Raw genomic sequence first — 11,941 nt, forward strand, 5'->3', positions numbered from 1 at the left:
GCTAAGGCGCCCCTCGTGGCTCACGTGTCGCTTCATGACGTTAACCTCAACGCCTCCTATTAAGACATAGCGGCGTCGCTGTTCGGAATAAGCGCGAATGGTTCTGACAGTTTGCTTGGCTAGCGCTTCTGAAGTTTCTGTCCCATTTATTTCACGCTGGTAGACTCGGCGGCATGCGAAGAAAACAACGCTCCGCATTCATGCATCTCGGGCAGCACTCGCTGTCCTGCTTGCCTCCTATATAGCACTTGTCCGTCGAAATAGTGGTGGTGACGGCGAACAATTCATTTGACCGAGTGCAGTTACGGTACTTCGTGAAGGAGGTCGCAACAAGTGTTTCGCTTTTACCTGCTTTCCTGGCAAGGCAAGCGGAGCACATGGAGCGACACAAGGCGAGCATCTGCCCCCTGTGTCCTTATTGCTTGCAGTGCGGTGTTCCCTTTACCAGAAATACCAAAAGTAAACTGTCCCAAACTGCCGCTTGAGATGCGTATGCTGAGAGATTCCGCAGCAGGAGAGAAAAAAAAAGAAAAGAAAAGTGTGTGGGTGTGACCTGCTGGCTGGCTGTTCCAATGGTCGCCCGCGGAGGTCGCGCTGGCGTCCAGCGTCGCAGCACGCCGTCCGCCTGGCCACTGGGCTTCTCCCTGCGGCTGGCGAACGCCTCGTCCGTCTCCTGGTCTATGACCAGCAGGTCTACCTGGTGCGGCTCTTGCTCGATGCGTTTCATCACCTCGCGGTAGGTCTTGCCCTGCACCGGCATCCCGTTCACCTGCTCGCACAAGCACCCAAGCATGTGTTTGTCTGTAGTTATTCATTTACACTAAAGGCCCGGAGCACGACATTACACGGGGGGATGTTTCAAAGGAAGCAGCAACATGATAAGGAAAAGAAATGATAGAAAAGGTACAGTAGGCAAAGTTGAGTTAACATTTCGGCACAAGAGCGAAATCAAGAACTGTGCAAATGCGCTGGTACACGAAGCAAACTCAGGCATTGTTCAACATAGCACAGAACATAAGCGACGCAACAATGTAACGGCTGAAATGTAATGGAGTTCATAACAAGCACAGGAATCAAGCACTACATTAGTCTGCTGTGGGCGTTGACAGCATGTACTGTTAGTTGGAAAACAAAAAGGCAGTTTGGTTGCAGAGAGAAAAATGTGAAGTTTATAAAGACAAAAACAGCGTGGGCCTCTCTCAAATACCTAAGAATATCCTTATGATTCCAAGAGCATGGCGAAAAGCGCTCTTGGGCTTACCTTTTGCGATTCAGATTACAGTGTCTGTTCGCCTCTTAATGATGAAAAGAACAACACAGGAGAGCGAGAGAAGTCACTAGAATAGCATCTCACCGATAAGCCGCGCCCAAAGCTGCAACAGTACTGTTACAAAAGAAAAAAAAACAGACGCAAAAGCTTTGAATTTCAATGAATGAACGAACGGAGGCAGGAAGAGAGGAAGGAAGCTGCAGAGCAGTTTTTGCAAAACACAGGCCTGTAGAGTAATGAAGGCGACAACCACAGTCTTTGTAACCATCATCATCATCTGTCTGACTACGCCCACTGCAGGGCATAGGCCTCTCCAATGTCTCTCCAGTTAACCCTTTAATGTAATGTAATGTAATATAAAGCCATATAATAAAATAAACGAAAATTGAAGAAAAAAACACACGGCCATGAAAATCAGCTAGGATAAAATGTCCATCAGTGAATCGGTCTTATTTTTAGCTGCCTTGAGGAATAAGCAGTGGCGGCTAGATAGCTAAGGTGAAACCGGGAATAATGCGTACTTATCGGACAAACCGCATCCAAACTGATGGGTTGCGGATACACTGACGTCATTATTTATATATTTAAACATTGTGCATGACATTCAGTGGGCCAAATGTTTCACTATTCAGAAATATTTTTTGTACAAGAAATGCAGCAGCCAAACAGTCTGCTCAAGCTGCTGAAGCTTAGAGCATAGCTATCTGTATGTGTCTAATTCAGCGATAGTCACCCATTAGCAGCTAGGCGTCCAGATAGAGGGTTGGCAGCCTTCACCACCTAACGACATTGTCTCTCCGAAATCAACCGCACGTGCCTCAATGAGCCTGTCCTCTTCTCGCAGGCCACCGAGTTCGCCGGGGCTGCCGGGGGCCACGTTTGCGATGTAGTACCTCCAGCGTTCCTCGCCGGTCACCACGTTGAAGCCGTATCCGTCGAAGTTTGGCCACTTGCGCAGGTAGCACAGACGGAGCCCGCCGGCAAGCTCCTGCGAGCCCAAGACAACAACGGCGCCCACTTGACGCCATCTGAGCGCGAAGGAGCGCTGATCCACTGGCGGTATTCTACTAGAGGGCATAAATGCCTTTTATAGGCTAGCATGTCAAAGAATGGGCAATCCACGTCGAAGCTCAATTGAATGGCAATCAGAAGCGCCCATGTCATAGGTTACATTGCCACGTATACAGAGCGTACTGTGCACTCCTCGGCGCGGGGAGGAGGATAGGTTATGCATGCTTTCCAGCAGAGCATGGAAGGAGAGGATGATGGAGATTAGAGAAAAGTGACAAACGAAGAAGATCGCGTAAATAACATACGTGAGCTGCTATGGATGCCCCGGCAAGAGGAAAGGCTGCAGAGGGAAGGCGTGCTAATACGTACAGCTCGTGGTTTTCTGTCCAAGCCCACCAAAATAAGAAGACAGAATAAACGATATCTGGGTAGGTTTAAATGAAGATAAAGAAGGATAGGAAGAAGTTGTAGGCGATAAGCATCAGCGCAAGGGGTGCAATTCGGAGGAATGCATTTTTGCAGTAGTTACACAGGGAATATCGCAGGTGTATCGGCAGGTCTTGCAGAGCTTCGGCTACGAATGAGATGCACTGGTTTTAGTTTAGTTTATTTTAGTATAGTTTAGTTTAGTTTATGGGGTTTACGTCCCAAAGCGACTCAGGCTATGAGAGACTCCGTAGCGGAGGACTCCGGAAATTTCGACCACCTGGGGTTCTTTAACGTGCTCTGACATCGTACAATACACGGGCCTTAGCATTTCGCCTCCATAGAAATTCAACCGCAGCGGCCGGAATAAAATCCGCGTCTTTCGGGTCAGCAGCCGAGCACCATAACCACTGAGCCACCGCGGCGGCTTTTCGGAACAAGATCAAAGGTGACAGAGCCCGATGCTCTGACAAATTTGAACTCCGGCTATGAGCTGGCGCGCATAGTCGTCAAGGAATGAAGTGCAATAATTTTATAACATGGCTTTCACGGAATTCTGCCTCATGGTGTGCGTATACATAGTGCTATAGACGTTCAAGAATATGAGAAAAGGATAACGAATGATAGATTTGTATGAACATGTTCTTTCAGTTAAAACCGTGCTGCTAGAAGATATCACCGAGCGCCAGAGACACTGAAGGTTGAGCACTCGAAATATTGCACTTGATTTCAATTTAATTTGTATTCAGTTTTATTTAGTCTACATTTGTATTGCCAGACGGAAGCTACCGCGATTGAGAAAATTGTAATTCTCGTAATTTCGAAGCTCATTTTGTAAGCACTGCACACAGCTAACATAATGTTTAGCATGGCCAGAGATCAGTAGTACTTGAATAATTTAGGAAACCACGGGTGCTATCGAGAGTGAATGTACCATTTCCGCAGTCATGCAGGGCATGGCTTCGCACTGCAGGTTGAACAGCTCCTACGCGGAGGTCTGGAATGTGCTACAAGCGGGACCATGGCTTCCTATAGTCTTTCAGTACCCATCAATACGCCCTCAAAACGCCGTCACGCCTCCGCGCTTGGCGACCGCATGAGGGCGCCACGTAAACCGGATTAATATGCTTTCCGCGTGCGCGTGAGCTTAATCTTAAAAAAGCACCTATCGGGTAGACGTTAGTTACCGCTGTTGTAATTTTTTTCGGTGGTGTTTTTGGCATGACCACGGTGTTCTTGCGGGCTAGTGCACGACTGAAGTGTGCTAAAATGTCGCTGCTTCCGTTTCTCTGTGCAAGTCAGATGAAAGATGAGAATAAAAAATTCAGGGGGCACTTTGACTGTCTAAAGTGGGTAAAGGCGGAAGCGTTTTCCGCACCACCTTCGCTATTTCTGTGGCACTGGTGACGTCACATATAATTGAATACTAATTACTAAGTGGTGACAAAACACTAATTAATGGTTAATTACTGATTAATGCCTGAATACTAATTAACTGCTAATTAATGACGCTTAAGCTTGGCCTTTAGGAGTGGAACGCGACAGCGCGTTGTAGCGCTGCCAGGGAGTCCACGGAACGCCACCAGCCGTTCGGCGCGATGCCTTGCCCTTTGAACGCAACGCTTTTTGCGGAAAGGAAATGGCGCAGTAATTCTCTGTCATCTCGGTGGACACCTGAACCGCACCGTAGAGGAAGGGAGGAAGTGGGAGTGAAAGAAGATAGATAAAGAGGAGCCGTAATGAAGAAAATGAAAATTGTATTTGAGGAAAGGAAATTACGCAGTAACTGTCTCACAAAATTCAGGGGGGCACTTTTTTCACCTAAAGTGTGGTCACTGATGTGTTAAGATGTTAAGCTTCGCCCCTAAGAGTGGAACGCGACAGCGTCTTGCAACGCTGCCAAGGAGTCCATAGAACGTCATCGCCCATTCGGTTCTACGCCTCGCTCGTCGGTAAATTGGTTTTTGAGGAAAGGAAATGTATCTGTCTCTCATTTGTCGGTGGACACCTAAACCTCGCCGGAAGGGAATGGAGGAGGATGAGAGTGAGTGAAGACACCGTATTCACTAGACGCGCCTTTGTTCATTCCAAACCATCGAGCTGGCATGGCGGAGTGGATAGCATGCTCGTCTCTCACGCCGACGACCGGGGTTCGATTCCTGAGCTCGACCAATTTCTTAATTGGTTTTATTTATTTATATTGCCTGACTAGTAAAGCTAATTAGGCTAATTGGGTAGTTAAGCAATTAACTTAGCTCAGTCCCACTTACTTGGAGCATCACTATACGATCCCTTCAATTGGTTGCATGGTTACTAGCCAAAGTACAATTGGCCCCGTTTGAAATTCGCGCACTGTGACGTCACGACCATTTGCACCAATTGAAAAGCGTGACATTTTCTGTCGACAACTGCTGCTTACAACGATGAGACATTAAAGGCTTCCGCCTTAAAACTGCAGGGTTACTCTTCCACGATGTCCTATCCGACAAAGAATCGCAAGAAACAGGTTCCTGCTAATCGGCAAAGTGATGGGACATCGAACCCCTCACGGCAGTTGTTGTTTGTCTTCTACATTTTCAGAGATTTTGACGAAGAAACACTGGCAGAGAATCCAGTTCTTCCAAGACCACTTACAATATCGGTGGATCATGCAGTTTTCAGCTGCCTGTGCTTGAAAACTATGGTGGTGGTGAAAAACATTTATGGGCAATTAAATTTTTACAGAAAGGTGATTGGGGTAGGACCCTATTGGCCCTTTCCCCTCACAGTACTATGCAAGTGCGAAGACTGTCACAGCGAGAAACGCCGACGAAAAATGATGAAGCTTTAGCTGCGTGTATTTTTTTTTAAGCTTCCTCTGGTAAGCTACACATTCAGCACCACCAACAGACATGGTGAACGTTGGTATTTTGACGAAGTCACCCCTGAGGAAGCACTCGACGCTCTGAAGGTAAATAATTTTCTTATGCATTCACTTCTTCAAATCCCAAATTAAACGTCGTGCGGCATGCTGTACTCCCGTTTTGCGCACCAGGTTGCTTTGCAACAGCGCCGTCGCCTGGACTTGCGCCCACATGTGCGAGCGTAGCTTTTAATATTCAGCCATTTATAGTGAGCAGCGAATAAAAAAAAACAAATTTTGCCCCCCCCCCCCCCCCCCCCCCCCTTCTGCCTAATCACTGCATTTCCGACGACGAAAACACTCGGTACCACACTCAAAAACAAAAGCGGGTTCTCATGCCGGCTATACGCGGAAGACCACAATGAGCGACGGGGAGCCCTGTTTCGGCCTGCGGGGCCGCCTTGTACTAGCGCCAAGGGCGACGCTCGGTGTTCTCTCTTCTCGGTCGCCGGACACTGAAAGAATATAGCAGGCACTGGCAGGACTCACAGCTGGAGTCAGGCAGCCCGAGGATGAACCGCTGCTTGAGGACTTGTTTCTGGCCTTGCCGGATTTGCTCGGCGGCGACGCATTGGCGCTGCTTATGCGGATGATGTTGGGCAGGCCGCCATGGACGTCGATGTCGTGCTCCTCGTACCAGGCCGCGGTGTCGCAGTCCACCACCAGAAGACGAGCCTCGTGGGGTATCGCCTTGACGCGCTGCACGACGTCCTGGTGCACGGCGCCCCTCAAGCTCTTTCCGTTCACCTGCAGCCCAGAATCGTGTAGGCAGCTGCGCTTCCAGATGCCCGCCGCTCTTGCGGACAGTATTTGGAAGAAGCATCAGCTATCCGCGGTGCGCAAGAGTATTTGGGATGCACTTTGCTGCTGTAAACTGATTGTTAGAGTAAAGCGATGATCTTTTTAACTCCGGAATTCTTGCAATTTGACACGCCCCTTCTGGGGATGTAAGGGCTGCCTTTTAATACGTCAATTTTAGAAGCAAGTGAATAAAGGGTTGTTTGCCAACAGGTTTTGATTGTTTATCTCGGAGTGTACCTTTGTCTGCATGTCAGGTTCGAGACGCACATACGAGGTCAGTTAGAAAAGTATCCGACTTTATTTTTTTTTTTTGCGAACACCTGATGGATATGAAACAAGCGCGCTTGCATCAGATGACCTTGAACCTTCCTGCGCATGCACGATTTTTTTCCCGCCTGCCGATAGCGTCAGTCGCTGTGACGCAGCGTTTGAGTGAGGCAGTGCGCAGTGCTCTCGTCGGTTTTTTATTGCAAGGAAAATGGCGGAGTGACAGGAGCAGCGCTACTCCCTCAAATTTTGCCAGAAACTGGGCGACAGCCAAGTGGAAACCATTCGAAATATTCAGACGGCTTTCGGTGACGATGATATCAGCAGCACACAGATTAAGCAGTGTTACAACCGGTTTAAACACGGCCGCACATGGGTGGAGAGAGAGCCACGCTCCGGTCGGCCATCAACATGCCGAAATGACCAGGTCACTGCGAAGTGAACGCTGTGATGATGCGGGACTGTCGTGTGACTATCCGAGAAATTGAGGAAGAGGTGGACATGAGCAATTTCTCCGCACATTCTATTATCACCGAAGATTTGGCCATGGAGAGAGTTGCGGCGAAATTCGTGCCGAAGCTGCTCACGGTGGAGCAAAAACAGCTTCGTGTTGAAGTCTCACAGGACATGCTGGATTGCGCAAACAGTGATCCCGACTTCATCAACATCATAATAACTGGTGACGAGTCTTGGGTGTACAGGTACGACCCGGAAATCAGATCCCAGTAGTCACAGGGGAAGCATTCCACGTCACCAAGACTTAAGAAGGCCCGCCAAGTGCGCAGCAATGTGAATGTGATGCTGACTGCTTTCTTTGACACCCTCTGTGTGGCAGACCACGAGTACGCACTCCACAGGGTCAAACAATGACCAAAGAGTACTACAGGGATGTCCTCCGTTGCCTACGTGAGGTTGTGCGGCGCAAGAACCCGGAGTTGAGGTCAACAGGAAAGTGGCGCATCCATCCCGACAATGCTCCTGCACATTCCTCGCACTTGATTCAAACTTTTTTGGCGAAAAACCAGACTCGTGTAGTTCAACAGACTCCTTACTCTCATGATATGGCCCCTGCGATTTCTGGCTGGTTCCCAAAATCAAAAGGCCATTGAAAGGAGCGCGATTTCAGACACGGAAGAATATTATGGCTGCAACGACAGCTGAGCTAAACTCCATTCCGAAAGGGGCCTTTTCGGAATACTTCCCACAATGGCAGCCCCGCCGGGAGAAGTGTGTGGAGTCCCAAGTAGACTACTTTGAAGGTGACTATGTTTGCAACACTCCAGTTATGCAAGTCTTTTTTTTACGGCCAAAGGTCGGATACTTTTCTAACAGACCTCGTATTGTAATACTTCTGGTTAAGTCAGGGGAAGTGAAACCCGTGAGTGATATTCCTTTGCTGCAGCCGTGGCGCGCCAAGCAATCCAGCCTTCAAGTGTTAGAGCGCTGAAGTGTTGATTCGTATCGGGATGAAGGTACAGCCTTTGTCAAAAGTTTAGAGCCCAGGGGGTTTGCTTCTAAGCACTATTGTGGCGCTCCTGCAGCACTTGTGGAAGTCCTACGCATCGGAGGGAGCAGGACCAAAAATCTCCTTACCTTCAGGAAATTTGGGATGCTGACGTCGCATTACGAGCAAAGCAATGCCGCCCAGAAGCAAACCCCGTGGGCTCTAAACTTCTGACAAAGGCTGTACATAATTACCACTCGAATGTAATTACCGGCCACAGAGAGGCAAGCACATTCGATGAAGAGACGAAAGTCAGAGCATTAAGCCCTACGTACTAGAAGAGCGCCTCAAAAGGAAACTAAGTATGTTTTTATGCATTGTTCGTTTGATTCTGAAACTTAGTATTCAGTACATCTGGGTTCTTTTCGCCGTATTTCGCTCAAGTTAGAATGAGACTTTTTTTGTTTTTCTTCAAGAATAGCGTATGGCGTCTCTTCTCCGCACGCTCGAACTGCTTAGACCACGCTGGCACTCTGCCGGCGTGTGGGAGTGTGCTGCGCACCTCAACGATGATGTCATTGGGTCGAAGCCCAGCATCCTCCGCCGGGCTTCCCGGTTCCACTGCGAGCACGTACGGCAGGCTGCGCTGCTTGACTGCGAGCAATTTGAAGCCGTAGCCGTCGTAGTCGGGCCTCTGGACCATGTGGCAGAGCCTGGCTGCCGGAGCGCCCTCTGGCAGAACGACCACACCGGATGGAGCAGCGGTTGGATCGGCCGACTTGTCCGAGCCAGTCGGCACGCAGTCCTTTTTCTGTAAACAGGAATAGGCCGGATGTACTGTCTAGATTATTTTCAAATAAAATGAATGATTGACATTATGTAATCATTCCAAAGGGGTAATGCACTGTCCCTGGATTCGTAACTGGGTTTGTTAGCTCGTTACAACATGGGTCCCTGAAAGAGTTTTCGCTAAACGCGACATTCCCATGGTACAGTGCCATTGCACCAGTCACACACATATCCTCTATTGTAGTACTTTCTAAACGTGGCAGCCTTCTAATACACCATGATTAATCACTGCAATGACTGTAACAGGGCCCACCCTCGCAACGATTCGGCTTACGCATCTGCAGGGTTAGACCCGACAGCCAACAGTTTTTATTCTTCTTCTTAATAGGTATTGCTTACCTTGAATACATTCAAGCATCTTAATCTCGATCCACTTCCTCGGTTTAGCCAACCTATTGTACTGGTGCAGGGAAAACAGAAGTTCCTGTTCGCAGTGTGTTGCGACAACGCAAGTAGACGAATGAGATCGGGGAAACATCGTGTTCAGTCAATTCGAACGAAATGGCCGTTCACATGCACTTGAACACTGAGGGTGGTTGACCATGTTTCCGTTAATGGCAATCGCGCTCTCTTTTGACAACGCTAGTAGAGCTTCTGAAATCGTAGGTATAATGTCGCACCTAAACAGATCGGCCTTTGAATACTGGCGGCGAAAAATAACATTTCGTGTCTCAAGGTTTTACAAATAGCGTAAAATTTTAAAAACGAACTGCTGCGTCCATCACGACACTTAGAAGTGCACGTAGTACCTCCGCCGTTCCACCGCGGCAGCCAGCCTCGCGCATCGGTAAATTCTAGGTACCCGCCCACAGCTGCGCTGCTTCCTCTTTGCTGTGTAATGCAAAGTTTGTGGCCGCCGACTCCTCACCTGATCGGCTGCCGGAGAAGAGAGCTTCATTCCACCGGGTAGCACAGGGCCTGAACTCAAAACGAGCTCGGTTCTTCTTCTTCGTCCGCCTCGCGCTGTGTCAGAGATTTTCCTTCTTCTCCACAGTAAACATAGCACATACCCACGCGGAGGGATTGGCCAAGGTACGGTGGTGAATGCCAACGAAGTATATGTGCGGAAGAAAAAAAAAACTAAGTAGAATAGTAGAATGACTGAAATTAGAAAATATATTAATTGGTGAAATTTTTTAATCAATTAAGCAAATTAGATATACCAGGAATAGAATAAAATGCGCTTTTTGGACATGCAGTGGAATTTTATATGGGGTTAACAGGATAAGCGACCAGTTGCAATAATGTAATCATGAAGGTTGCCGCAAATAGTGCTTAACGAGAATCCCGTGGCGCTCGCACCAAACAAGATTTTCCTGGTCCTCGTTCTTTTTCCTCTGGCACAGCCACCGATGCCGGGTGTCTACCCCCATTGATGAGTAATAATCTTTGCTGTCGCTGCTGCTGCTTCTGCGGCTGTGGTTGTCTTCCCTGTTGTCCCCTTGGGAATTGTAAGCCTAATAGAACGTTTGAACACAGCCTTAGCGTTAAATGCCACCTCAACAACATTTGTTGGAACTCACTCTGAGCATGTGTACGCCGCAAATGAGCAGCGAATACCATGTTGCACTAAAAATAGTCATCATCATCATCAGCCTGACTATGCCCATTTTAGAGCAAAGGCCTCTCCCATATCTCTTCAATTAACCCTGTCCTTTGCCAGTTGCGGCCAGCGCATACCCACAAACTTAATCTCATCCGCCCACCTAACTTTCTGCCGCCCCCTGCTACGCTTTCCTTCTCTTGGAATCCACTCCGTTACCCTTAAAGGTGCACTGAAGAGGATTCTGAACTTGTCTTTTTGCCGCGGGAACTCGATCTACACGTTCCTAGCATTCTTAGAAACTGCAACTTATTGCCCTGTATGGCCGATTTCCCTAATTAAATAGAATTAACGTCCGGCTCCCGCCTCTTTTTTTTTAATTCTGCCTCGTACGATGGGCGGAGTCGACCAACGCGTGAAGTTCCTTTCAGCCAGCTCCGTGGAGGCTTTGCTTTCGCTTTATTTTGTTTTTTAGGTTTCCATGAATAAATAGTTTCATTCGCAGATAATATAGCCGCAAAATAAGCCCGCAGAAATAAAAATACGCGCGGACTATTTGCTACCACGGACTACTACGTATTACTCCGCCGATGGCAAAGTGGCAAGCCGCCACGGGACTGGGTGAAAGGCACTCCACACGCGTTGGTCGACTCCGCCCACCGTACGAGGCAGAATTAAAAAAAAAAAGGGCGGGAGCCGGACGTTAATTCGATTTAATTAGGGAAATCGGCCACACAGGGCAATAAGTCGCAGTTTCTAAGAATGGTAGGAACGTGTAGATCGAGTTCCCGCGGCAAAAAGACAAGTTCAGATTCCTCTTCAGTGCACCTTTAAGGACCAGCCGTTATCTTGCCTTCGCATTACATGCCCTGCCCAAGCCCATTTCTTCCTCTTGATTTCGACTATGATGTCACTAACCCGCATTTGTTTCCTCACCCACTCCGCCCGCTTCCATCTCTTAGCGTTGCACCTATGATTTTTCTTTCCATAGCTCGCCGCGTTGTCCTTAACTTAAGCTCAACCCTCTTTGTTAGCCTCCACGTTTCTGCCCCATAGGTGAGTACCGGTAGGATACAGCTGTTATATACTTTTCTCTTCAGGGATATTGGTAAGCTACCATTCATGATCTGAGAGAACCTGCCATATGCGCTCTACCCCATTCTTATTCTTCTAGTTATTTCCCTCTCATGATCCGGATCTGCGGTCACTACCTGCCCTAAGTAGACATATTCTCCTACTACTTCCAGCACCTCGCTACCAATTGCGAACTGCTGTTCCCTTGCTAGGCTGTTGAACATTACTTTGGTTTTCTGCATGTTAATTCTTAGCCCCACCGTTATGCTGTGCCTGTCTAACTCTAGAAAGAGTAACAATAGAAAAATGGGCGGGCTTCGCATGAGACACGTGCAGAAAGCCGCCAGCCGCCGG

At 48.4% G+C, this 11,941-nt stretch overlaps 1 protein-coding gene across 9 annotated transcripts in view; it reads right to left on the minus strand.

Annotated features, from left to right (window-relative positions):
• The window catches only part of LOC149365031 (uncharacterized), a 119,976-nt gene that overhangs the window by 87,743 nt on the left and 20,292 nt on the right, over window positions 1–11,941 (minus strand). For 4 of the 9 annotated variants that reach the window (XM_089575117.1, XM_089575112.1, XM_089575119.1 and 1 more), the window contains exons 2-6: window positions 9,839–9,953; window positions 8,684–8,932; window positions 6,099–6,356; window positions 2,088–2,258; window positions 554–769 (exon numbers count right to left, since the gene is read on the minus strand). In XM_089575117.1, coding sequence (XP_089431243.1) covers window positions 554–769; window positions 2,088–2,258; window positions 6,099–6,356; window positions 8,684–8,932; window positions 9,839–9,868 — 924 coding nt within the window. In that variant the 5' untranslated portion in view covers window positions 9,869–9,953. The remainder of the gene's footprint in view (window positions 1–553; window positions 770–2,087; window positions 2,259–6,098; window positions 6,357–8,683; window positions 8,933–9,838; window positions 9,954–11,941) is intronic. The other 5 variants (XM_089575114.1, XM_089575115.1, XM_089575113.1 and 2 more) reach the window with 2 other exon arrangements.

Source organism: Amblyomma mixtum, chromosome 2, assembly GCF_055824585.1.
Source record: "Amblyomma mixtum isolate Tamu chromosome 2, ASM5582458v1, whole genome shotgun sequence".
Classification (NCBI taxonomy): Eukaryota; Metazoa; Arthropoda; class Arachnida; order Ixodida; family Ixodidae; genus Amblyomma; species Amblyomma mixtum.